A 25,534-nucleotide genomic window follows, 5' to 3' on the forward strand; every position below is an offset into this window, starting at 1 on the left:
ACCAGCCCTAGGGCCTCAGGCCTTACCCGGAGGTGGGAAGGCCTAGGGACTGCCGAGCAGGAAGTTGTATAATAATGTATGTCCATCACTGCATTACGGTCATCTCCCCCTATTGTGAATCCTCAGGAGCTTCAATCACTTCCAGGCTAGAATTCAGAAGGTGAGGGGGAGCGTATATGCTGAGGAGCGACACGCTCCCTACTCTGGTGTATACGTGAACATGATGAAGTGACACAGGAGAACTGAATAGACAATCAGTAGAATTGGATTTGTAGCAGGATGGCCACACCCCTATATCCCCTGGTGTATCCCTAATGGCATATTCAGGAATAGCCATATCTTCCAGGAAGAAACACTGTTTACCTAGTAGGTGGGTTCCTTGAAACATTAGGACTGCCAGGTTAAATCTTTTGGTATACGACAGGACCACCTTGCCTGATCTTGTCATTGACCCAATTGATGTTCCAAGTAATTATGTTCAGGCCCCTGCTGTCGGAGAACAAGGACTTTTCTTTGTAGATGACTTTCAGACGTGCCACAAATTGCAACATATATTGAATTTGTATGGCCTTAAGTTTCTTTATAACTGCCTGGAAGGAGCAATGCTGCTGGTGTACTTTTAAGCAAGTGCATGAGTATGGCTGAGACACCTCACAATAGCTTACATAGGATCACATCTCTGTCCTTGAAAGTAAAGGTTCTTGTAATTATCAGTCACAGTGGGGCCCCAGTAGCAGGCTGACTGCCAGCAATCTGTGGTCTTGTTCCAATATGAAGCAAAAGTATAACTCCCCCACAGGTAGCCATGATTGGCTCTACGTTATGATGAAGTTGGCGTACGACGGCCTTTCTTCCCCTCTGGAATCCCTACAATATAGATTTTGTTCATTCTTGATATCCCTTTCTTGTCCTGTGCTCTAGCCTACAGTTTCCCATTTTGTGTTGAAGAGTCGCTATTGTGGCTTGAAAGGCGCTGGTTGAGACTTCTATCTCTGAGAGTCGCCCTTCCACCCCAGTTACCTTATCAACCGCATTGCAGAGATATTGACACAGTGATGATAAATCTATACTTAATTCTCCAATCTTGCCCTCCAATGAGGTTCTCAAGTCTTGCATGGCCTGTATGATGGAGGTCATCAAGTCTGGTGAGGGGGTGGGTGTGGCGGCCCCAGGGGGCCCCATCAGCACACTCTTATTTGTCAGGCAATCAGCCAGTTTGGTGAATCTCTCTATCTTGCTTCGTGAGGGGCCTGCTGCCATGTATTTAGCAATAATTGCCCAATATAGTGGCTACTGTGATTTCGGAGATGGAAGTCTCTGCAACTGGGTGCTAAAACATCCACAATCATGTTGAAGCAGTTCTGGAAGGGTTTGGATTTCCTTTTTGTGCCGCTTCATAGTAGTGGCAAGTGGCTTGTAGGGGGAGCTGGTCACTCTTACTGTGCTCAGTGAGGTCTGTGGGAAATGCCGCTCAACAATGGCAAACCCTCCAGGGGGCACTCCTCATCTGGTTTGTCGTGGCACCACCAGATGGCAGTTGTTCAGGCTCACCTGTCAGAGGCCCCCGGTGTCCTAGGTCCAAGTCTGGCTATGCAGCCTGCAAGAGGGTCATTCTCAACCACTGGGTGTTGACCTGGTACTCTCTCGCTGTCCCCTTGCTGGAGTCTTGTAAGGGTTTCTGTCTCCTGAGGTGGTGCTCTTCAGAGGGCCCAGAAACCAGATACTGGAAGACAGTGCATTAGAAGGCCGCCCCATCAGTGAATAGATAATGGTGCCTGCCTACATCCTGCCTGGATTGTCCTTGTCCAGTCTTGTCTCACTGGGCCTGGGCCTGGGCTTGCCCTGATTCAGCGACTCTAGGGATCCAGCAAGTGTTAAGATGCAGTCCCCGCCCCTCTTCAGGCCTTGCCATTCACCCAGGCCCCCAAGTCAGATGTCTGGGAAATCTGTGGGTCCTTGTCCCATGGGGTAGTAGAAGGCTGTTCCTCATGCATCTTGAGTCACCTCCCTCCAGCAGAGTAGGAAAGGTGATCCAACCTCACCCAAGGGCCAGGAGCTCCTTCACCCAGGACCATGCATTTACAGTATGTCAAAGAACAAGGGCTTTTCTTTGTACATGACTTTCAGATGTGCTGGAAATTGCAGTATATATTGATTTCGCATGGGTGTAGCTTTTACCTTGACCACCTGGAAGGAGCACTGCTGCTGTTGTACTTGTGGCAGCCGTGATCTATTGGGCCCCTGCGAAGCAAGGGAATAACTCCCCCATGTGGAGACATGATCGGATCCATGTTGTGATGAAGTCAGCTGGACAAGAGAACTCCTTTTCCTCTGGGATCCCTACAATATGGATGTTGTTCCTCCTAGATCTACCTTCCGTGTCCTCTCCTATGGCCTCCAATGTTCCCACTCTGCGTTAAAGAGTCGCTGCCGTGGCTTGAAAGGTGCATGTGGAGACTTCTTTTTCTTAGAGTCAACTTTTCCATCTCAGTCACCCTATCGACCATGTTGAAGAGATCTTTTTGTTACAGTAATGATAAAGCTACAATTTATTCTCCAATTGAACCATCCAATGAGGTTCCTGACTCCTGTATGGTCTGAAGGATGAAGGCCATCATGTCTAGGTGGGGGCCACGGCCCCAGCCCCCCCAGCTGTTCTCTTGTTTGTCTGACATGGCACCTGGTGTGAGGATTCTGCCAATCTTGCCTTGTGAGGGACCTGCTATCCTGTCTTTGCCATTAATTGACAAATATGGTGGCAACCCATGACCTTGGAGAAGTTGGAGGTCCCTGTGTCGGTGGCGGAGGAAAGCGTCCACAATCCTATTGGGGCAGACCTGGGAGGGCATGGAAGTCCTCCCCCTCCACTGTGAAGCAGTGGGAGGTGGGTTGTAATGTGAATTTGGTCACTCTTGCTGTGCCCGGTGAGGTCTGTAGAAAGATTCCCCCCTCAACTATGGCAAACCCTTTAGGGGGCACTCCTTACTTGGGTTATCACTACACAAGACAGATGGCAGTTGTTCAGGCTTACCTGCCAGGCATCTCCAGTGTGGTCTAGTCCCAAGCCTGCCTATATACCCTGCAAGGGGGTCATACCTAACTGATGGGGGCTTACCTGGTGCTCTCTCGGTGGGTCTCCTTACTTGACTCCTGCATGGGCTTCCATCTCCAGAAGCGGTGCTCCTCAAAGGGCCCAGAAACCAGGCATTAAAAGCTGGTGCGCTGGATGACTGACATCAGTGAATGAATGATGGTGCTTGTATAGCTCCTGCCCTAATTTTACTCATCCTGTCTCATCTCCCCGGCACGCCCAGATTCAGCAACTCTAGGGAACTGGCAATTACTGAGACACAGTCCCCATCCTCCGCTCTGCATGCACCTCCTTTTGTCTCATGGACCCAGCCCCTTCAGGCTTTGCCGTTCGATCTGGCCCCCTGGCCCACCAGTGTGCAGCATGCAGTAGTGTGAGTAATTCAGCGGTGTGTAGTATGCAGCAGTGTGTAGCGTGCAGCAGTGTTTAGCGTGCAGCAGTGTGAGGTGTGCAGCAGTGTGAGGCGTACAGCAGTGTGAGGTGTGCAGCAGTGTTTGGCGTGCAGCAGTGTATGACGTGCAGCAGTGTGAGGCGTGCAGCAGTGTGAGGCGTGCAGCAGTGTGAGGCGTTCAGCAGTGTGATTCGTGCTGCAGTATGCAGCATGCAGCAGTGTGCAGCGTGCACCAGTGTGAGGCGTGCAGCAGTATGCGGTGTGCAGCAGTGTGAGGCATGCAGCAGCCTGCTGCATGCAGCAGTGTGCAGCATGCAGCAGTGTGTAGCGTGCAGCAGTGTGCAGTGTGCAGCAGTGTGAGGTGTGCAGCAGTGTGAGGCGTACAGCAGTGTGAGGCGTGCAGCAGTGTGTGGCGTGCAGCAGTGTGAGGCGAGCAGCAGTGTGTGGCATGCAGCAGTGTGCGGTATGCAGCAGTGTGTCGTGCAGCAGAGTGAGTAATGCAGCAGTGTACAGTGTGCAGGTGTGTGATGCGTGCAGCAGTGTGATGTGTGCAGCATTGTGAGGTGTGCAGCAGTGTGAGGCATGCAGCAGTGTGAGTCGTGCAGAAGTGTGAGTCGTGCAGCACTGTGCAGCATGCAGCAGTGTGCAGCATGCAGCAGTGTGAGGCGTGCAGCAGCATGGGGCATGCAGCAGTGTGAGGCGTGCAGCAGTCTTCAGCATGCAGCAGTGTACAGCATGCAGAAGTGTGAGTAGTGCAGCAGTTCGAGGCGTGCAGCAGTGTGAGCTGTGCAGCAGTGTGAGGCATGCATCAATGTGAGGCATGCAGCAGTGTGCAGCATGCAGCAGTGTGAGTAATGCAGCAGTGTGAGGCGTGCAGCAGTGTGAGGCATGCAGCAGTGTGTGGCGTGCAGCAGTGTGCGGCCTGCATCAGTGTGAGGCATGCAGCAGTTTGAGGCGTGCAGCAGTGTGAGGCGTGCAGCAGTGTGCAGCATGCAGCAGTATGAGTAATGCAGCAGTGTGCAACATGCAGCAGTGTGAGGCATGCAGCAGTGTGTGGCGTGCAGCAGTGTGTGGCATGCAGCATTGTGCGGCATGCAGCAGTGTGTGGCATGCAGCAGTGTGCAGCGTGCAGCAGTGTGAGGCGTGCAGCAGTGTGAGGCATGCAGCAGTGTGAGGCGTTCAGCAGTGTGAGGCGTGCAGCAGTGTGAGGCATGCAGCAGTGTGTGGCGTGCAGCATGCAGTAGTGTGAGTAAAGCTGCAATATGTAGCAGTGTAATGCAAGCAGCAGTGTGAGGCGGGCAGCAGTGTGAGGCAAGCGGCAGTGTTCAGCATGCAGTAGTATGAGTAATGCTGCAGTGTGCAGCATGCAGCAGTGTGAAGCATGCAGCAGTGTGTGGCGTGCAGCAGTGTGTGGCATTCAGCAGTGTGCGGCATGCAGCAGTGTGTGGCGTATAGCAGTATGAGTAATGCAGCAGTGTGAGGTGTGCAGCAGTGTGAGGTGTGAAGCAGTATGAGGCGTGCGACAGTGTGCGTCGTGCGGTAGTGAAGCAGCATGCATCAGTTTGAGTAATGCAGCAATGTGCAGTATGCAGCAGTGTGCGGCATGCTGCAGTGTGCGGCATGCAGCAGTGTGAGGCATGCAGCAGTGTGAGGCGTGCAGCAGTGTGAGGCGTGCAGCAGTGTGAGGCATTCAGCAGTGTGAGTCGTGCTGCAGTATGCCGCATGCAGCAGTGTGCAGCGTGCACCAGTGTGAGGCGTGCAGCAGTATGCGGTGTGCAGCAGTGTGAGGCATGCAGCAGTCTGCTGCATGCAGCAGTGTGCAGCATGCAGCAGTGTGTAGCATGCAGCAGTGTGCAGTGTGCAGCAGTGTGAGGTGTGCAGCAGTGTGAGGCGTACAGCAGTGTGAGGCGTGCAGCAGTGTGTGGCGTGCAGCAGTGTGAGGCGAGCAGCAGTGTGTGGCATGCAGCAGTGTGCGGTATGCAGCAGTGTGTCGTGCAGCAGAGTGAGTAATGCAGCAGTGTACAGTGTGCAGGTGTGTAATGCGTGCAGCAGTGTGATGTGTGCAGCATTGTGAGGTGTGCAGCAGTGTGAGGCGTGCAGCAGTGTGAGGGGTGCAGCAGCGTGAGGCGTGCAGGAGTGTGTGGCGTGCAGCAGTGTGAGGCGAGCAGCAGTGTGTGGCATGCAGCAGTGTGCGGTATGCAGCAGTGTGTCGTGCAGCAGAGTGAGTAATGCAGCAGTGTACAGTGTGCAGGTGTGTGATGCGTGCAGCAGTGTGATGTGTCCAGCATTGTGAGGTGTGCAGCAGTGTGAGGCATGCAGCAGTGTGAGTCGTGCAGAAGTGTGAGTCGTGCAGCACTGTGCAGCATGCAGCAGCATGCAGCATGCAGCAGTGTGAGGCGTGCAGCAGCATGGGGCATGCAGCAGTGTGAGGCGTGCAGCAGTCTTCAGCATGCAGCAGAGTGCAGCATGCAGAAGTGTGAGTACTGCAGCAGTTCGGGGCGTGCAGCAGTGTGAGGTGTGCAGCAGTGTGAGGCATGCAGCAATGTGAGGCATGCAGCAGTGTGCAGCATGCAGCAGTGTGAGTAATGCAGCAGTGTGAGGCGTGCAGAAGTATGAGGCATGCAGCAGTGTGAGGCATGCAGCAGTGTGTGGCGTGCAGTAGTGTGTGGCATGCAGCAGTGTGAGGTGTGCAGCAGTGTGAGGCATGCAGCATTGTGAGGTGTGCAGCAGTGTGAGGCATGCAGCAGTGTGAGGGGTGCAGCAGTGTGAGGCGTGCAGCAGTGTGAGGCGTGCAGCAGTGTGAGGCATGCAGCAGTGTGCAGCATGCAGCATGCAGCAGTGTGAGTAATGCAGCATTGTGCAGCAATGTGTGGCCTGCAGCAGTGTGTGGCGTGCAGCAGTGTGAGGCGTGGAGCAGTGTGAGGTGTGCAGCAGTAAGCAGTATGCAGTAGTGTGATGCAAGCAGCAGTGTGAGGTGGGCAGCAGTGTGAGGCGAGCCGCGGTGTACAGCATGCAGCAGTACGAGTAATGCATCAGTGTGCAGTGTGCAGCAGTGTGTGGTGTGCAGCAGTGTGTGGCGTGCAGCAGTGTGTGGCCTGCAGCAGTGTGTGGCGTGCAGCAGTGTGTGGCCTGCAGCAGTGTGAGGCGTGCAGCAGTTTGAGGCGTGCAGCAGTGTGAGGCGTGCAGCAGTGTGCAGCATGCAGCAGTATGAGTAATGCAGCAGTGTGCAACATGCAGCAGTGTGAGGCATGCAGCAGTGTGTGGCGTGCAGCAGTGTGTGGCATGCAGCATTGTGCGGCATGCAGCAGTGTGTGGCATGCAGCAGTGTGCAGCGTGCAGCAGTGTGAGGCGTGCAGCAGTGTGAGGCGTGCAGCAGTTTGAGGCGTGCAGCAGTGTGAGGCGTGCAGCAGTGTGCAGCATGCAGCAGTGTGAGGCATGCAGCAGTGTGTGGCGTGCAGCAGTGTGTGGCATGCAGCATTGTGCGGCATGCAGCAGTGTGTGGCATGCAGCAGTGTGTGGCGTGCAGCAGTGTGTGGCCTGCAGCAGTGTGAGGCGTGCAGCAGTTTGAGGCGTGCAGCAGTGTGAGGCGTGCAGCAGTGTGCAGCATGCAGCAGTATGAGTAATGCAGCAGTGTGCAACATGCAGCAGTGTGAGGCATGCAGCAGTGTGTGGCGTGCAGCAGTGTGTGGCATGCAGCATTGTGCGGCATGCAGCAGTGTGAGGCATGCAGCAGTGTGAGGCGTTCAGCAGTGTGAGGCGTGCAGCAGTGTGAGGCATGCAGCAGTGTGTGGCGTGCAGCATGCAGTAGTGTGAGTAAAGCTGCAGTATGTAGCAGTGTAATGCAAACAGCAGTGTCAGGCGGGCAGCAGTGTGAGGCAAGCGGCAGTGTTCAGCATGCAGTAGTATAAGTAATGCTGCAGTGTGCAGCATGCAGCAGTGTGAAGCATGCAGCAGTGTTTCGCGTGCAGCAGTGTGAGGCGTGCAGCAGTGTGAGGCATGCAGCAGTGTGCAGCATGCAGCAGTATGAGTAATGCAGCAGTGTGCAGCATGCAGCAGTGTGAGGCATGCAGCAGTGTGTGGCGTGCAGCAGTGTGTGGCATTCAGCAGTGTGCGGCATGCAGCAGTGTGTGGCGTATAGCAGTATGAGTAATGCAGCAGTGTGAGGTGTGCAGCAGTGTGAGGTGTGAAGCAGTGTGAGGCGTGCAACAGTGTGCATCGTGCGGTAGTGAAGCAGCATGCATCAGTTTGAGTAATGCAGCAGTGTGCAGTATGCAGCAGTGTGCGGCGTGCTGCAGTGTGTGGCGTGCAGCAGTGTGCAGCATGCAGCATTGTGAGTAATGCAGAATTGGGCAGCGCGCAGCAGTGTGATGCGTGCAGCAGTGTGATGCATGCAGCATTCTGAGGCGTGCACCATGTGAGGCGTGCAGCAGTTTGAGGTGTGCAGCAGTGTGAGGTGTGCAGCAGTGTGAGGTATGCAGCAGTGTGAGGCGTGCTGCAGTGTGCGTCGTGCTGCAGTGTGCAGCATGCAGCAGTGTGTGGCGTGCAGCAGTGTGAGGCGTGCAGCAGTGTGAGTGGTGCAGCAGTGTGAGGCATGCAGCAGTGTGAGGCGTGCAGCAGTGTGAGGCGTGCAGTAGTGTGTGGCGTGCAGCATGCATTAGTGTGAGTAAAGCGGCAGTATGCAGCCGTGTGATGCAAGCAGCAGTGTGAGTCGGGCAGCAGTGTGAGGCGAGCGGCAGTGTGCAGCATGCAGAAGTATGAGTAATGCAGCAGTGTGCAGCATTCAGCAGTGTGAGATGTGCAGCAGTGTGTGGCATGCAGCAGTTTGTGGTGTGCAGCAGTGTGAGGCATGCAGCATTGTGAGGCGTGCAGCAGTTTGAGGCGTGCAGCAGTGTGTTGTGAGGCAGTGTGAGGCATGCAGCAGTGTGAGGCGTGCAGCAGTGTGCAGCATGCAGCAGTGTGCAGCATGCAGCAGTGTGAGTTATACAGCAGTGTGTGCCGTGCAGCAGTGTGAGGAGTGCAGCAGTGTGAGGTGTGCAGCAGTGTGAGTAATGCAGCAGTGTGAGGCATTCAGCAGTGTGCAGCATGCAGCAGTATGAGCAATGCAGCAGTGTGCAGCAGTGTGAGGCGTGCAGCAGTGTGAAGCCTGCAGCAGTGTGCAGCATGCAGCAGTATGAGTAATGCAGCAGTGTTCAGCGTGCAGCAGTGTGAGGCATGCAGCTGTGTGTGGCGTGCAGCAGTGTGCGGCATGCTGCAGTGTGCGGCGTGCAGCAGTGTGAGGCATGCAGCAGTGTGATACGTGCAGCAGTGTGTGGCATGCAGCAGTGTGTGGCGTGCAGCAGTGTGTGGCGTGCAGCAGTGTGAGGCGTGCAGCAGTGTGAGGCATGCAGCAGTGTGAGGTGTGCAGCAGTGTGTGGCATGCAGCAGTGTGTGGCATGCAGCAGTGTGTCCTGCAGCAGTGTGCAGCATCGATTTCAGTGCAGCCTTTGATAACATTGAGAGAGGCATACTGTGGCGGAAACTTGCACAATGGGGCATACCTCAACCGCTTCTAAATATGCTGAAGTTACTTCACAATGACACCTGGGTGCAGGAGAAGCTGGGAAGCGGGAACCATCTGTCTTCTAAAGTCAGCACGACTAAAGGGCTAAAACAAGGGTGTGTGCTGGCCCCGACTTTGTTTAACCTCTTTATGGCAGACCTATCAGGCCGACTTGACATATGCAACTCCCACTCTCCGAGGCTGGGAGGAAAAACAATAAGTAATTTATTATACGCGGATGATGTGGTACTACTTAGCCACACACACATTGGCCTCCAGAAACTGATGATCGAAATGCACAGCTACCCAATGGAAAATAACCTAAAAATCAATCTAAGCAAAATGCGTACAATGTCGATCAATACCAAGAACAAACACCAGAATCCCTGACTCTGGGCGGCCAAAAAATAGAGTCTTCACGCGAATATAAATACTTGGGGCTCATCTTCGATACCGACGGCTCATTCATTCGGCAGATGGAGTAAACTAGAAGAAGAGGGGCCTTGATCGCCATCACACTGAAAAATCTTGCAAACCAACTAGCAGGGCCAACCCTGACACCATACTTAAAAGTCATTCAGGCCAAACTGCTCCCCTCAAATTCCTACGGCAGTGAGGCACTACGAGGTAGAGACTCCAGGATTCTAGACACCATCCAGGTAAAAGCATACAGAACTCTGTTCTCACTTCCGTCTTATACCTCGCCCGCCCAAATAAGGCTGGAGTTCGGCCTAACAAAACAAGACCTTGTAAGACAAGGAGCCTACATTATCTGCTGCCACAAACTCCGCTCTGCCTGCAATGACACCTTAAACGCGAGGCTGTGGCAAGACATGCAAAGCAGGGACGCATCTCAAGCACGCTCTTACCTGAAGGCAGCATTGGGGGTTGTCAAGGCTTCCTCACTCTGGGCCACGCAACTGAGGCACAACCCGTTAAAAAAAGTGGTCTGGAAAAACGTAAAAACTCTTTCCCTAATAGAGGACAAGGCCGCCTTTTCTAAAAGAAACCATGCGTGGATGACACTGAACACGTACAAATCCCTGAGACCACCAACTTACTTCAGCCAGGGCTACCCAAAAATCACTAAACTGACGTTTTTGAAATACAGACTGGGGATCTTGCCTACCAGAGAGCATCAACCACCATGGCTAAGGAGCAATGGCCATGAAGTCTGTCCGCTCTGCAATCTAGCTACGGGTGACATACTTCACATGACCTGTCTTTGCGAAGAACTCCGACTAGCCCGCCGACAGCTACTAAGGGACCAGTTCAAGCAGCTAGGGACCAGCACGCACAGGCAGGCTGTGCTTGCATGCTTGAACCCTGCAAACACAAAATTGAACTGCAGATATGTTAAGTATCTCACCATGATAGAGCAAAGATTACCCAAACTACAACCTGCTGCAAGCACTGGTTCCGGCACCTAATGGTCAAACTTTGGGCCTAGGGAAAACTGAAAGACAGATTCTTTCGGTCCCTCACCACACGGACTTTGATAACGACAACTATACAGACTTTTTTATCACATTTTAAAAACTTGCTTAAATGTAACGATTGTACTGGTTTTAATTAACTATACATAATAAAAATGTATCTTATCTTACCTTATCAGTGTGCAGCATGCAGCCTTGTGAGTAATGCAGAATTGGGCAGCGCGCAGCAGTGTGATGCTTGCAGCAGTGTGATGCATGCAGCACTCTGAGGCGTGCAGCATTGTGAGGCATGCAGCAGTTTGAGGTGTGCAGCAGTGTGAGGTGTGCAGCAGTGTGAGGTATGCAGCAGTGTGAGGCGTGCTGCAGTGTGTGTCGTGCTGCAGTGTGCAGCATGCTGCAGTGTGCAGCGTGCAGCAGTTTGCAGCATGCAGCAGTGTGACACGTGCAGCAGTCTGAGATGTGCAGCAGTGTCAGGCATGCAGCAGTGTGAGGCTTGCAGCAGTGTGAGGCGTGCAGCAGTGTGTGGCGTGCAGCATGCAGTAGTGTGAGTAAAGCGGCAGTATGTAGCAGTGTAATGCAAGCAGCAGTGTGAGGCAGGCAGCAGTGTGAGGCAAGCGGCAGTGTGCAGCATGCAGCAGTATGAGTAATGCTGTAGTGTGCAGCATGCAGCAGTGTGAGGCGTGCAGCAGTGTGTGGCGTGCAGCAGTGTGGGGCATGCAGCAGTGTGAGGCGTGCAGCAGTTTGAGGCGTGCAGCAGTGTGAGGCGTGCAGCAGTGTGTGGCGTGCAGCAGTGTGTGGCATGCAGCAGTGTGTGGCGTGCAGCAGCGTGCAGCATGCAGCAGTGTGAGTAATGCAGCAGTGTGCAGCAGTGTGTCGTGCAGCAGTGAGAGGTGTGCAGCAGTGTGAGGCATGCAGCAGTGTGCAGCATGCAGCAGTGTGCAGCATGCAGCAGTGTGAGTAATACAACAGTGTGTGGTGTGCAGCAATGTGTGGCGTGCAGCAGTGTGTGACATGCAGCAGTGTGTGGCGTGCAGCAGTGTGAGTAATGTAGCAGTGTGCAGCATGCAGCAGTGTGAGGTGTGCAGCAGTGTGAGGCGTGCAACAGTGTGAGTCGTGCGGTAGTGAAGCAGCATGCAGCAGTTTGAGTAATGAAGCAGTGTGCAGAGTGCAGCAGTGTGCGGTGTGCTTAGTGTGTGTGGCGTGCTGCAGTGTGCGGATTGCAGCAGTGTGAGGCATGCAGCAGTGTGTGGCATGCAGCAGTGTGTGTGGTGCAGCAGTGTAAGCTGTGCAGCAGTATGAGGCATGCTGCAGTGTGAGGCATGCAGCAGTGTGAGGTGTGCAGCAGTGTGTGGCGTGCAGCTGTGTGTGGCATGCAGCAGTGTGTCCTGCAGCATTGTGCAGCATGCAGCATTGTGAGTAATGCAGAATTGGGCAGCGCGCAGCACTGTGATGCGTGCAGCAGTGTGATGCGTGCAGCATTGTGATGCGTGTGGCATTGTGAGGCGTGCAGCAGTTTTAGGTGTGCAGCAGTGTGAGGCGTGCAGCAGTGTGAGGTGTGCAGCAGTGTGAGGCATGCTGCAGTGTGAGTCGTGGATCAGTGTTGCGCATGCAGCAGTGTGCGGTGTGCAGCAGTGTGTGGTGTTCAGCAGTGTGAGGCATGCAGCAGTGTGAGACGTGCAGCAGTGTGAGTAATGCAGCAGCGTGCAGCAGTGTGAGGCATGCAGCAGTGTGAGGCGTGCAGCGGTGTGAGGCATGCAGCAGTGTGAGGCGTGCAGCAGTGTGTTGCATACAGCAGTGTGATGCATGCAGCAGTGTGTCATGCAGCAGTGTGCAGCATGCAGCAGTGTGAGGCGTGTAGCAGTGTGAGGTGTGCAGCAGTGTGAGGAGTGCAACAGTGTGAGGCGTGCAGCAGTGTGTGGAGTGTAGCAGTGTGAGTCATGCGGTAGTGTGCAGCATTCAGCAGTGTGAGTAATGCAGCAGTGTGTAGCATGCCGCAGTGTGTAGCTTGCAGCAGTGTGCAGCGTGCAGCAGTGTGAGGTGTGCAGCAGTGTGAGGCATACATCAATGTGAGGCGTGCAGCAGTGTGTGGCGTGCAGCAGTGTGTGGCGTGCAGCAGTGTGAGGCATGCAGCAGTGTCAGGCGCGCAGCAGTTTGAGGCGTGCAGCAGTTTGAGGTGCACAGCAGTATGTGGCGTGCAGCAGTGTGTGGCGTGCAGCAGCGTGCAGCAAGCAGCAATGTGAGTAATGCAGCAGTGTGCAGCAGTGTGAGGCGTGCAGCAGTGTGAGGCGGGCAGCAGTGTGAGGCGGGCAGCAGTGTGCAGCATGCAGTAGTGTGAGGTGTGCAGCAGTGTGTGGCGTGCAGCAGAGTGTGGTGTGCAGCAGTGTGTGGCGTGCAGAAGTGTGAGGCGTGAGGTGACGGGGTGTTAGGGAGAGGGGTGAGAGGGTGTGAGGGTGAGAGGGTGTTTGAGGGTGAGAGTGTGTGTGAGGGTGAGAGGGTGTGAGGGTGAGTGAGGGTTGTGAGGGTGAGGTTGTAAGGTGTGAGGGTGAGGGGTGAGGGGGTTTGAGGGTGAGGGGGTGTGAGGGTGAGAGGGTGTGAGAGGGTGTGTGAGGGTGAGAGGGTGTGAGAGGGTGTGTGAGGGTGAGAGGGTGAGTGAGGGTGAGGGTGTGTGAGGGTGAGGGGGTGTGAGGTTGAGAGGGTGAGTGAGGGTGTGTGAGGGTGTGGGGTGTGAGGGTGAGGGGTGAGGGGGTGTGAGGGTGAAGGTGAGGGGGTGTGAGGGTGAGAGGGTGTGAGAGGGTGTGTGAGGGTGAGGGGGTGTGGCGGTCTGAGGGTGTGTGAGAGGGTGAGGGGGTGTGTGAGGGTGAGGGGGTGAGGGTGTGTGAGGGTGAGGGGGTGTGAGGGTGAGGGTGGGTGAGTGTGTGTGAGGGTGAGATGGTGTGTGAGGGTCAAAGGGTGTGTGAGGGTGGGTGAGGTTGGGTTAGAGGGTGAGTGAGGGTGGGTGACAGGGTGAGTGATGGTGAGGGGTTGTGTGAGGGTGAAGGGGTGTGTCAGGGTGAGAGTGAGTGAGGGAGAGAGGGTTGTGAGGGTGAGTGGGTGTGTGATGGTGAGGGTGTGAGGGTAAGGGGGTGTGAGGATGGATGAGGATGGGTGTGAGGGTGTGTGGGGATGAGGGGGGTGTGAGGGTGACAGGGTGTGTGAGGCTTGGTGTCCAAACTTCTTAAGCAAGGGCATGCTGGCTCATACCCATTGAGGCCATTCTGGAACTAATGAAAGCTGTGGAAGTTAAGAATACAGGCAAGGTGGGAATAGCCCGAAATTACAACTTGGTCCCGAGCATGGGGGGAACTCGAGAGTGCTGTACCGTGGTGCAGCGAAGTGCACCGGAGTGAGCGGGCAGTCAGCTCACTTACTATGGTGGCCCTAGCATGGTGACCTATAGGTGTGAATTGGTTACCAAGATGGTGTATGCCCTTAGAGTGGTAATTAAAAAATATAGATAAAAGTATGTGAAAGGGCACATACAGAAAAAAAGTATCATGGTAGCAAAATGAAACCGACGAGCACTCCAAAGACGTTTTTAAAAAGTGTGAATTCAAAAAATGGGAAGGGCAGTGCAGCAAGGGTTGGCAGATAGGGATGGAGGAAACAAGAGAGGGTTGGTTTATTTAAATAAAAAAAGCCAAGCAAGGTGGGAATGGGTAGAGGAATAAACAGACTAGCTAGGTGGGGTGAGAGCAACATGGAGCGAGCGGGTGGTAAGAGGCATGGGTGCGCGGGGTGAGAGAAAGAAAAAGCATGCAATCCCAGAGTGTTAACAATTTCCTGAATGTAAGCAGCAGTAGGAGAAAAGGCAGCTTGGAAAAAGGATGGTAAAAAAGCTCTCGTCATTGCTGTGGCGGGGCGGGCGGGAGCGCATTCCTTTGAAGTCTGATGGGGGAGCGGGGAGCGGCAGCTTTGAAGTCTGATGCGAGGCACAGACAAATGGTGGTTTATGACGTGGCTCGTTTGTACACACGCATAGATCACATGAACTGTGGCTAATCCGCCGTTGGCAGACTTTTCGGACTGCTTACTAGAAATCTCAACAACAAGCATTGCTAAAAGCAATGCTTTAGGTCGAGAGTGAGACCCAAAAAGGAAGGGATCTCCATTCGGTAACGGCTTCCTTAAGGAACGCTGGAATTACCAACTCCTGGGGCCATCCCTTCTGGCTAATTTTCTGCCTGGAGGGCAAAACTTATCAGCTTTGGTCTGTCTCTGAAGTTAGCAAGGTCCTTGGCATTGATCATTCACAGTAAGAGTTGCAGCCCTCCCCATCCTGGATCATACAACTGTATATGGGCGGCACAGGACCTGCCGTAGATCTACCCCAGAGGGCCTTGGTCCTGATCTGGATACCATAGTATGGGAGTGTGTGGCTGTTCTCCGCTCCCTGTCTTGAAATAGGGGGGACGCTGCTGGGTCTTGACTCAGGGAGGGCAAATGGACTTTTTGGCAGGCTGGCTTGAGAGGGCGAGGGAAGCGATGAGGGAGAGAGGGTTGTGAGGGTGAGTGGGTGTGTGATGGTGAGGGTGTGAGGGTGTGTGAGGGTAAGGGGGTGTGAGGATGGATGAGGATGAGTGTGAGGGTGTGTGAGGATGAGGGGGGTGTGAGGGTGACGGGGTGTGTGATTATTTATTATGCAATTTGTATCACGCAAACTAAACCCGAAGGTGTCAAGGCGCCTATCAAAAAAGGTCAAAAAATTGCAAAGCACCACTACAGGTACGCGCGTACAAAGAGGTGGGTCTTTAGGGCAGATCTGAAAGCTAGGAGAGTGGGGAGAGACCTTACTTCAAGAGGGAGACCATTCTACCATTTAGGGGCCAGATTGGAAAAAGCCTTACCCCCCATCTGGTCTTCCGGACACGAGGGACAGAAAGAAGAAGTCTGTTTGAGGAACGAAGGTTCCTGCCAGGATTATAGTGGGATAGAATAGATCCACTGCCAGTGGGGCTGGTTTTAGCTAAAGCCTTATAGACCATACACTGGACTTAAAAAGGATACGGTCCACAACGGGAAGCCAATGAAGCTGCTTCCGGGCAGCGGTGGCAGAGGCACGTCGGGGTAGATCAAGAACAAATCTGGCTGCTGCGTTCTGGACCACCTGCAAGCGCTGTAGCTGACTTTTATTCAGTCCAGCATATAGCGCATTGCAATAGTCCAGACGAGAGCCCAAGAGGGCAACAGCCAATTGCTTTCTTGCCTGTAGGGAGAGATAGTGCCTGATTTTCCTTAGTATATGGATGATCCCCCAACAGGTCGATACAGTCCTGTTGACCTGTTGGCACATGCTAAGGATAGGATCGATCATAACCCCCAGATTTTTAGCTGAGGAGGTAGGATCGGGGCCGGCACCCAATGAATCCGGCCACCACTTAGCTGACCAGATCTCTTCCTTTCCTCCAAACACCATCACCTCAGTCTTCTCCCCGTTCAGTTTCAATGAATTGTGAATCATCCATTGGCCGACTGCCTCCATGCAAGATCTAAAGTTGGCGGCAGTCGACGTAACTGACTGGGAGAGAGAGACGAGGATCTAGGTGTCATCGTAATAGGAGACTACCTCCATCCCAAAAGATCTAATAAGTCTGGCAAAGGGGTCACATAGATGTTAAAAAGGGTAGGACTAAGCGCTGACCCTTGAGGGACCCAACATTGCACAGACAGGGATGGAGATAGAAACTGACCCAGCATCACCCTTTGCTCTCTATGGTCGAGAAAAGAGGAAAGGAGTCCCAGGGCCGCCCCCCGAACCCCAATCTCCTTCAGCCCAGATGTTAATACCGAGGGAGAAAGGGTATCGAAGGCAGCCGTGAGATCTAAAAGGATCAGGAGGGAGGTCTGTCCCCCATCAACCCGTGTGCGGATGTTGTCAAGCACTATGGTGAGGGCAGACTCGGTGCTATGTTCCCTCCTGAATCCGTGCTTGGAAAGATCCAAACAGCCGGAACTCTCCACGAATGCAGCAAGATGTTTATTTCGATGGGCTTCTAACATCTTCGCGGGAGCCGGGAGCAGTGAGATGGGGCGAAAGTTTTTTAATACCCCAGGGTCAAGAGAGGGCTTCTTGAGCAGAGGTTTTACCACAGCATTTTTCCACTGCTGGGGAAAAATGCCCTCCTTCATCGCCCTATTCATGATGTCAACCAAAGGGGGAAGGAGGGATTCTCTGCACTGCTTGAGGATCTTGAACGGGCAGACATCTAGCGGAGAACCAGATTTAGTTTTGTTGAGAAGGATCTCAAGATCCTGGCAAGAGAGAGGGGGAAAGGATTCCAGACCCACGAGCCGAGGTAGTTCTACAAAATTAGACTCCAGGGCAGCGGGCACTGGAGGCACAGCGGTAGAGGATCTTTGTGACTCCAAGGCAATGTAAATGTCCGAAGTTTTGGACTGAAAGAAGGAGGCTATCTTGTTGCAGAGCTCCTGAGATGCAACCACCGGGTCTGGGATCTGGAGAGAAGTAAGAGCATCAACAATCCTGAAGAGCTCTCTAGGAACCGAAAGTGAGGATGTGAGGGCCGTAAAGTATTCTTGTTTGGTCTTAATCACTTCCAGCTTGTATCTTTTTAACAGGATCTTACGGGCTTCTCTATCCTTAAGGTCCCAGCTAGAGTGCCATAGGCGCTCCTGTCTCCTTACTTCTTGTCTAAGGAGCCTTAGTTGTTCTGAGAACCAGGGGGCTAAAGGTCTTTTCCTGGCAGAATAGCAAGACCTAGCAGGAGCCAGTTCATCCAGGGCCTCCGAGATGGTCTTTTCGAATTGTAAGACCGCTGAAGGAGCGTCCATCTCCTGAGTAGTGGACAGACTGGATATCCACGGATTGAAAGAGTCTTCCCTGATGTTTTTGAAATTCCTTCGTACTTCCATAGTACTCGGGACCCTTCTAATAGTGTCCTGGGTCCGATGTGTTAGATCGAAGGGAACGGCCAAATGATCCGACCATGAGAGATGGAAGGGGTTGGTAACTGTCAGCCTCTGATCGTTAGAAAAAATTCCATCGGGCGTATGCCCCGCTCGGTGGGTGGGTCCTTTCACCAATTGGGTGAGTCCACAGGCTGACATAACTTCCAGCAGGGAGATAGTATCATGGGCCTCCAGCAATTCTAGGTGAAAATTGAAATCACCTAGAATAGTAAGGTTTTGGCGGCCAAAATAGGGTTCCAAAACCTGAAGCAATTTCAGGCCAAAATCTGCTCTTGGGCCGGGGGGGCGATAAAGCAAAATCCCATTGAACGCGGGATTAGAATGGTCGGACAGGGAAAAGTATAGTACTTGGAACACATCCTTGGGGTCAGAGAGAGGAATAGTGTGGCAATGAAACCTGTCTTTATACAGGATAGCCAGGCCACCACCAACTCGGCCTATTCTGTCCTGTCGTGCTAAGCAGTAGCCCTCAGGGACCGCTTCGACAAGATCAGGACCTGACGAGTCTTTAGTCCAAGTTTCAGTAATAAAGACCCAAGAGGGTTTCCTTTCTAGAATGAGCTCCTTAAAAACTATATTGTTTTTAATGAGTGAGCGAGCGTTAATAAGAAAGCAGTTTTCGCTCGACACACTGAGTCCCAGCGGAGAGCGGGCCTCCGGAGGAGGTGGGGGGGAGGGTAGGTTGGGACCCCCCGAGTCTACCTGAAAGCAACCACACCCCCAAGGGTAGTAGGAAGTCTTCAGGGGTGCACCGATGGAAGCAAGGTGCAAGTGGAGGTTTGAGCCGTAATACATCCTGTAAGGAGTATTTGAATGAGTAAGAGCCTACCTTATCCTGACCAGTGGTCCAGCCATCCGGCCCGTCCTCAGGCTTGGCGTCCAAACTTCTTAAGCAAGGGCATGCTGGCTCATACCCATTGAGGCCATTCTGGAACTAATGAAAGCTGTGGAAGTTAAGAATACAGGCAAGATGGGATTATCCCGAAATTAAAACTTGGTCCCGAGCATGGGGGGAACTCGAGAGTGCTGTACCGTGGTGCAGCGAAGTGCACCGGAGTGAGCGGGCAGTCAGCTCACTTACTATGGTGGCCCTAGCATGGTGACCTATAGGTGTGAATTGGTTACCAAGATGGTGTATGCGCTTGGAGTGGTAATTAAAAAATATAGATAAAAGGTATGTGAAAGGGCACATACAGAAAAAAAGTATCATGGTAGCAAAATGAAACCGACGAGCACTCCAAAGACGTTTTTAAAAAGTGTGAATTCAAAAAATGGGAAGGGCAGTGCAGCAAGGGTTGGCAAATAGGGATGGAGGAAACAAGAGAGGGTTGGTTTATTTAAATAAAAAAAAGCCAAGCAGGGTGGGAGTGGGTAGAGGAATAAACAGACTAGCTAGGTGGGGTGAGAGCAACATGGAGAGAGCGGGTGGTAAGAGGCATGGGTGCGCGGGGTGAGAGAAAGAAAAAGCATGCAATCCCACAGTGTTAACAATTTCCTGAATGTAAGCAGCAGTAGGAGAAAAGGCAGCTTGGTAAAAGGATGGTAAACAAGCTCTCGGCATTGCTGTGGCGGGGCGGGCGGGAGCGCATTCCTTTGAAGTCTGATGGGGGAGAGGGGAGCGGCAGCTTTGAAGTCTGATGCGAGGCACAGACAAATGGTGGTTTATGGCGTGGCTGGTTTGTACATACGCATAGATCACATGAACTGTGGCTAATGCTTTAGGTCGAGAGTGAGACCTAAAATGGAAGGGATCTCCATTCGGTAACGGCTTTCTTAAGGAACGCTGGAATTACCAACTCCTGGGGCCATCTCTTCTGGCTAATTTTCTGCCTGGAGGGCAAAACTTATCAGCTTTGGTCTGTCTCTGAAGTTAGCAAGGTATGGCATTGATCATTCACAGTAAGAGTTGCAGCCGTCCCCATCCTGGATCATACAACTGTATATGGGCGGCACAGGACCTGCCGTAGATCTACCCCAGAGTGCCTTGGTCCTGATCTGGATACCATAGTATGGGAGCGTGTGGCTGTTCTCCGCTCCCTGTCTTGAAATAGGGGGGAAGCTGCTGGGTCTTGACTCAGGTAGGGCAAATGGACTTTTTGGCAGGTTGGCTTGAGAGGGCGAGGGAAGCGATGAGGCCTATTTAGGATTTGCTGATGGAAGCTTCTGCTATTGCCACCCTCTTACTAAGTTTTCCAGCCAGGTTTGATGGACTGCTTATCTGTATTCTTTCATTTTTCTTTACTAATGGGGATTTTTTTTTTTAGGGTTCCTTCCCCTTCTTATGCACGCACCTCTAGGAGATACCATACTCAGTGGTCCCTGGCTTCTCTTGGAGGCCTGCTCTTCGCTTCCCATTATTGGACTTGCCCCGGTGGGTGGCCCGATCATAGCAATTATTACCCACGTAGTCTCTATGGAGCTTAAACAGCTAAGCCTGAGCGTAAGAGGTTTAAACAATCCCACTAAACAATCAGCCGTCCTTTCACTCCTCGAACACACAGGTGGGAACATTTGCTTCCTTCAGGAGACCCAACAGATGTATAAAGATGCCCACAGGATGCAGTCCCGGTGATTACTGCAGCAATATTGGTCCTCTAGTTCCACTAAGAAGAGGAGGGGGTGACATTCTCTTTTCTAAACACTTGCCTGGGGGTGGTATTAGAGATGATAGTGGAGGTCAGGGGAAGCCTCTTGGCCCTTTGATTGAAGGTGGGCACGTACCAATTCACCCTTGCCAATGTTTCTGCACCTAACGAACAGCAGGAGAACTTCCTGATAGAATCTCTAGCTAGGGTCCTCCAGACTCCGGACGCATCTGTGGTAATTTGGGGGGATCTGAATTTGGTGACAGTTTGAAGCCTTTTCACCTGAGGGTCTTCGCTGGCTTGCAGATTGTGGGTTGCATGACCTGTGGCATAGGTCACATTCCAGCGACAAGGACTACACCTTCTTCTTTGCTTCTTACAGGAAGGTATGCCTGAATTGACCACTACTTAGCTTCCCCAGCTCTGTTAGATCATGTGGCCAATACTACTATTGAGCCCCGCTCTCTTTCTGACCATGCACCTATAACCCTTGCTCCAACTGCCTTCCTCCCCCTCTCAGTCTCCAGGTTGGCCGTTTTGGGTAAATATGCAATAATCACAGATATTGAATCTTATGGTTGCCCAGGGAACTGAGCTAGTTTTGAAAGCATTAGGCGCTTTTTAACGGGTGATTTAGGCCCTTCGGTACATGGACCTCTTCTTGGCACAAAAGTTACCTAAGACTGTACCGGCAAAGTATGCGTTACAGGCCACAAAGATTCACAAAGATCTAGTGAAATGGATCTGTTTGCCCTTGTCCTGGATGTGACTGGTTGCGGCGGTTAAGATGTCCATCCTTCCCTGCATCCTTTATATCTTCCAAACTTTGCCACTTTCGCCTCCCGGCGCAGTTTTCTCTCTCCAACTTGGCATTAACAATTTCATAGGGGCCGCAGGAAGCCATGGCTGCTGAAACACCTTATGGACTGGGCAAAGCTGGAGGGCGGGTTGGTGGTGCCCTTACTGTTGCACTACTATCAAACCTCCCAGCTACGCTAGCTCATTGAGTGGAATAGATTCTTTCCTGCTGGACCAGGCTGTGGCTGGCACTCAAATAAAGAATTGAATTTGAATTTGAATTTAAAATATTTGTATAGCGCAGCGTACACCAAATAGTTTCTTGGCGCTCAGGAGGCATAGTAAGCAGGAGCAGAGCAATGAAAGGAGGAAGGATTTACTGCGGGAAAGCTTGACTGAACAGAAAGGTTTTCAAGCCCTTGCGGAAGAGGGAGTAGTGTTTGGCCGACAGTAGATGGTCGGGGAGGGAGTTCCAAAAGGTGGGTGCCAGAAATGAGAAATTGGACCCTCCCCACTTTTTCCTCTTATAGCGGGGTACCTGTAGGAGGGATTGGGAAGATGATCGGAGCTCTCTGGTGGGGACATATTCCTTTATCAGGGAGGAGATAAAGGCCGGGGCTGATCCCTGGCGTGCCTGGAAAACCATGCAACCGGTTTTAAAGAGGGAACGTTGCCGAACAGGCAACCAATGTAGCGCCTTCAGAAACGGCGTTGAAAGATGGGAACGGGGAAGAAGATGATGTGGCTCCCCCTCCAGCACAAAGCTCGGGGTCTATACTCCTCACCTGTGACAAGCTTGGCCCTGAAGGTATGGGACACAGTTGCAGTCAAAGCTGGCCTGACCACTTTTCTCTTACCCATGACACTCCTTTTGCCAATACAGAACCCCCCCCTCCCCCGGATGGAACAGAGCAGCTTTTAAAGATGGATAGAAGGGGGCTGTAAGCGCCGAGGCTGCTTATTCGACCTGAACAGTCTTCTTCCATTTGACCAACTCAAACTTGGCCAATCCCTTATGGAGACAGACTTTTTCCTGTGCCTGCAACCTTGCCATTGGGTGTTGGTTCCTGAAACATGAAGGGAGGTGGGCTGCCTGATGACTCCATTTGAAAAGTGGTTGTTTCTTAAAGCAGACAAGCGATTGGTCTCCGAGATCTAAGGTCATTTAGGAAAGAATGGGCCTCGACCCCGAACTTTGGGCCAGAGCCAATGGGAGGCTGAAATAGGTAGATCCTTTTCGGATAAGGAATGGGAGGACATACATTACAGAGTTCACTATTCAGCGCACGCATGATAAGCACCGAAATGTCCTATAAAATTACCTCGAATTAGTATTACACCCCAAGTCATATTCAGAAATGGAATGCAGACCACTTTGGGGATTGTTGAAGAGGCCTTGGTAGTGCCAGTACCCTGCTTCACCTCCTATGTCATTGCCCAAAACTTACCAAATACTGGGAACGAGTATTACATGATATCGACCTGGTCTTCAAAACTACGATTCCACGATTTTCAGTATACACTCTTTTGGGAGACCCTATCGCTGAACGCAGCCCACCGGGTAATCTTTTCCCTTTGGGGCATTGTCAAAACACCCAACCATACAGCCTGGTTGCACCAACTATGGTCTTTTTTAGAAATGGAGAAGCTATCCTTGGTGGCTACTCCTGGGGGATCCTCCTGTTCAGAACTGTGGGCCCCTTCCATCTGTATCCTCTCTATGAAGTTTAGGGAATTGACATGGCTTTCTTATCTCAGAATGTTAAGGTTGACGCCCAAGTCCTCCCCCGCTGAGAATTGAAGGGCTCTACTTGATGCTGACTGGATGGGAAGCCTTGTTGTTTTTTGACCCTGCCATGCTTTTTGTATTAAGCATGGAAGGAATGAGCGTGGGGGCTGGGGTTTGCATTTGTGTCTTGTTTCATTTAACATATTCCAAACTCAGTCCTGCTCAACTTCTCCTACCAATGCCGATGGCAGCGAACTATATCACCATGTGAATAGGGCCCTGATGAGTTGCGGCATGCTTTGTTACCTTATATGATAACTAAGCTAATTAACAGAATTGATCCTAAGATCACCTGCTTGCAGGCGGTCTATTTTACCTTCACCTAAAAGCCATTGTAAGAGAATGATAACCTTTTGGAAGACTGAGTTGGAATTTCTGAAAATGGGCATTTTCAATATGTGTCCCCTGCCAGTCAGTCAGGATTCAATAATTCTGTCACCCATAGTAGATACCTTTTGGTGTGCAACATTTGAAATATATTTTTTTACTATATCACTTACAAAACTATTGTCTGATTGGGGGGACATTTTCTCATATTAAATCTAAAGGGCAGTATTTTTTTGCAAACAATATTTTGGATTCAGTATTTCTGTCTGATGATATTTTGGATATGATATCAAGATTTTTGAGCACAAGCCAGCACTGGGATTTGAGTCACCTCACTCTGTGTTCTTTAGCCTACGCCCACATCTGATCCCTCACCCTATATGCAACCCACTCATCTCTCCTCAGCCAACTCACAGACAGACTGACATATTATGGTCAATGCTACCCTTTGTCTGGCCTCCCTGACTGAAGCAAAATACCTGACATGGATTTGACAGATCTACAACCCCAGTTGGCTTGACCTCTGAGCAGGTGCTTGAGGCTAGGACAGAAGTAGCCTGTGTGTGGGGAAAAGTGAAACTGTGAGTACTGCGAGGATGAGAAGAGCATCACCAAGTGTGCCCATGCCGACAGATATTATAATTTTCTCCCAGTACAGCAATGGGACCCTGTTTTCCCTGGCAAACAATGCAGAACGGCATGGCCCTAGCTATTTCAGTGAACATAATCGACAAAACATTTACTCTTAATGTCGTTCCCCAGCAACGCCAGGAAGGTAAAAATCCCCTCTTCAATTTCACAGGCATGGTGTGACACTGAACAATTTTTTCCTTTCTTCTTCAAAGAAATTAAAGAGGTACCCTAAAAACATGGGCACACTAGGATCATTGGTGGTGAGGAGGGACTTTAGATACATGGCAATATGCTTACAAAAGTTGTTACTTCACAAATACATGGGTGAGTAAACTGGAATATACTTACAAATTGTCCTTGATTCTTCTTACTTTATCTAAAACGAGAGAGTTCACACTGTCCACAGAACAGGAAGCAAAGCAGTTCAGCTCCGGATAAAACATTATCTTCATAACCCAGTTGCTGTGCAGTTTTCTTCTGGCACTGAGGTAAAATATGTATTAAATGATTCACCAGGATGTATGTGTATATAGCTAGTCTACAAACATGAGATATATTACATTATGAACAACAATCTTTACTCAAATCCTCTGGCACCCAGGATATGTCGTTTGGAGTCAAGGACAACAACTTCACATGTTTATTTTGTCCTTGAGACACAGAGTCAGCCCTCGACAGCACAAATCTTTGAATGCCAGTTTACAGTACCACAGTATGGTTGTTGAAAAGAGTTTTGTCTGCTGCTCGGCAAGATGTCAATTCGTATGTATAAGGTGTTAGGAATGGTATGCAAAGCCAACACAGTTAGGATGAGTGCACTAAGGAACTCAGTGAGCTGTTGTTAGACCTGACAGCCTTGGGTGGTTTTCCCCCAACTTTTAGCCTACCTCCCTCCATTTTTCTGACCACATATCAATGGCTTTAGGACTTTCTGCACTATCCCACTGCTAACCAGTGCAAAAGTGATTGTGCTCTCTTCCCTAAAACATGGAAATGTTGGTTCAACCCCAATTGGCAAATGTTATTTACTGCTAGGTCCCTAGCAAAGTACACTACATGTGCCCAGGCCCTTTAAATTAAATGCTACTAGTGGGCCTGCAGCACTGATTGTGACACCCACATAAGTAGCCCCTTAACCATGTCTCAGATATGCCAATGCAGAGCTTGTGTGAGCAGTTTTACACTGCCACGTCGACCTGGCAAGTATTCCCTCTTGCCAGGCCTAAACCTTTCAAGAAGGCACCACAATGGGAGACCTAAAGCTTGTTCCTGCATGGACCGAAATTCACAATGTTGTGCGTTTTGTTCTATGCAGGAATTTGGAGTGCACACAGACAGGGGGGCACAACATGTTAATTGTGACGCATTAAAGTCTGTGACTTGGTTTTTAGGAAAGTAGTGATTGAAGGAAGGAAATGACCATAACTAGGTCTGAGAAATAAGTGGCAATTCAGAGACGTAAAGCAGGGTTATTGGTATAGACAAGGATGTCGAAATATGTATTTCTTGATACAAAAAAAGGAACCACCAAATTGTTTTTTGCCACTTTTGCTGTTCGTTGGACAGTCAAACATGTAGGCCCTTAGAACTCTCCTGTACCCACCCTTGGGCTCATCTGCATGTGAGTCTGTACTGCCACGTAATGCCTCCCCAGTCCACGACCCTTTGGAAGTCGACCTCGAGCTCTGCTCCAGGGGAATCAACACATCCTCTGCTGCAGGGCCAGAAGGGACACATCGCTGCTGTTGCAGGAACCAGACTGGTGCATCGCACTTGGATCCGTCGCATCACACTCAGAACCACCTCTTTGGAACAAACGCATCGCCGCCACTGCGTGGAAGAGATTGACGCATCGCCTCTACAGTGTGGAGAAACCAAGCTCATTGCATTCGGAACCGTTGCACTTCGGAACACCTCAACTGTGTGGGGATTCAGAGGAGTTCACAGTAGTGGCCTAAAAACTTACAACATTTGCAGGC

The 25,534-nt window shown here is 51.5% G+C and overlaps 1 protein-coding gene across 1 annotated transcript in view; it reads right to left on the minus strand.

Moving 5' to 3' along the window:
- The window catches only part of WDR64 (WD repeat domain 64), a 2,246,160-nt gene that overhangs the window by 1,746,378 nt on the left and 474,248 nt on the right, over positions 1-25,534 (minus strand). Inside the window, exon 9 of the mRNA XM_086925751.1 lies at positions 23,904-24,038. Coding sequence (XP_086781877.1) covers positions 23,904-24,038 — 135 coding nt within the window. The remainder of the gene's footprint in view (positions 1-23,903; positions 24,039-25,534) is intronic.

Source organism: Lissotriton vulgaris, chromosome 6 (assembly GCF_964263255.1).
Source record: "Lissotriton vulgaris chromosome 6, aLisVul1.2, whole genome shotgun sequence".
NCBI classification, from domain to species: domain Eukaryota; kingdom Metazoa; phylum Chordata; class Amphibia; order Caudata; family Salamandridae; genus Lissotriton; species Lissotriton vulgaris.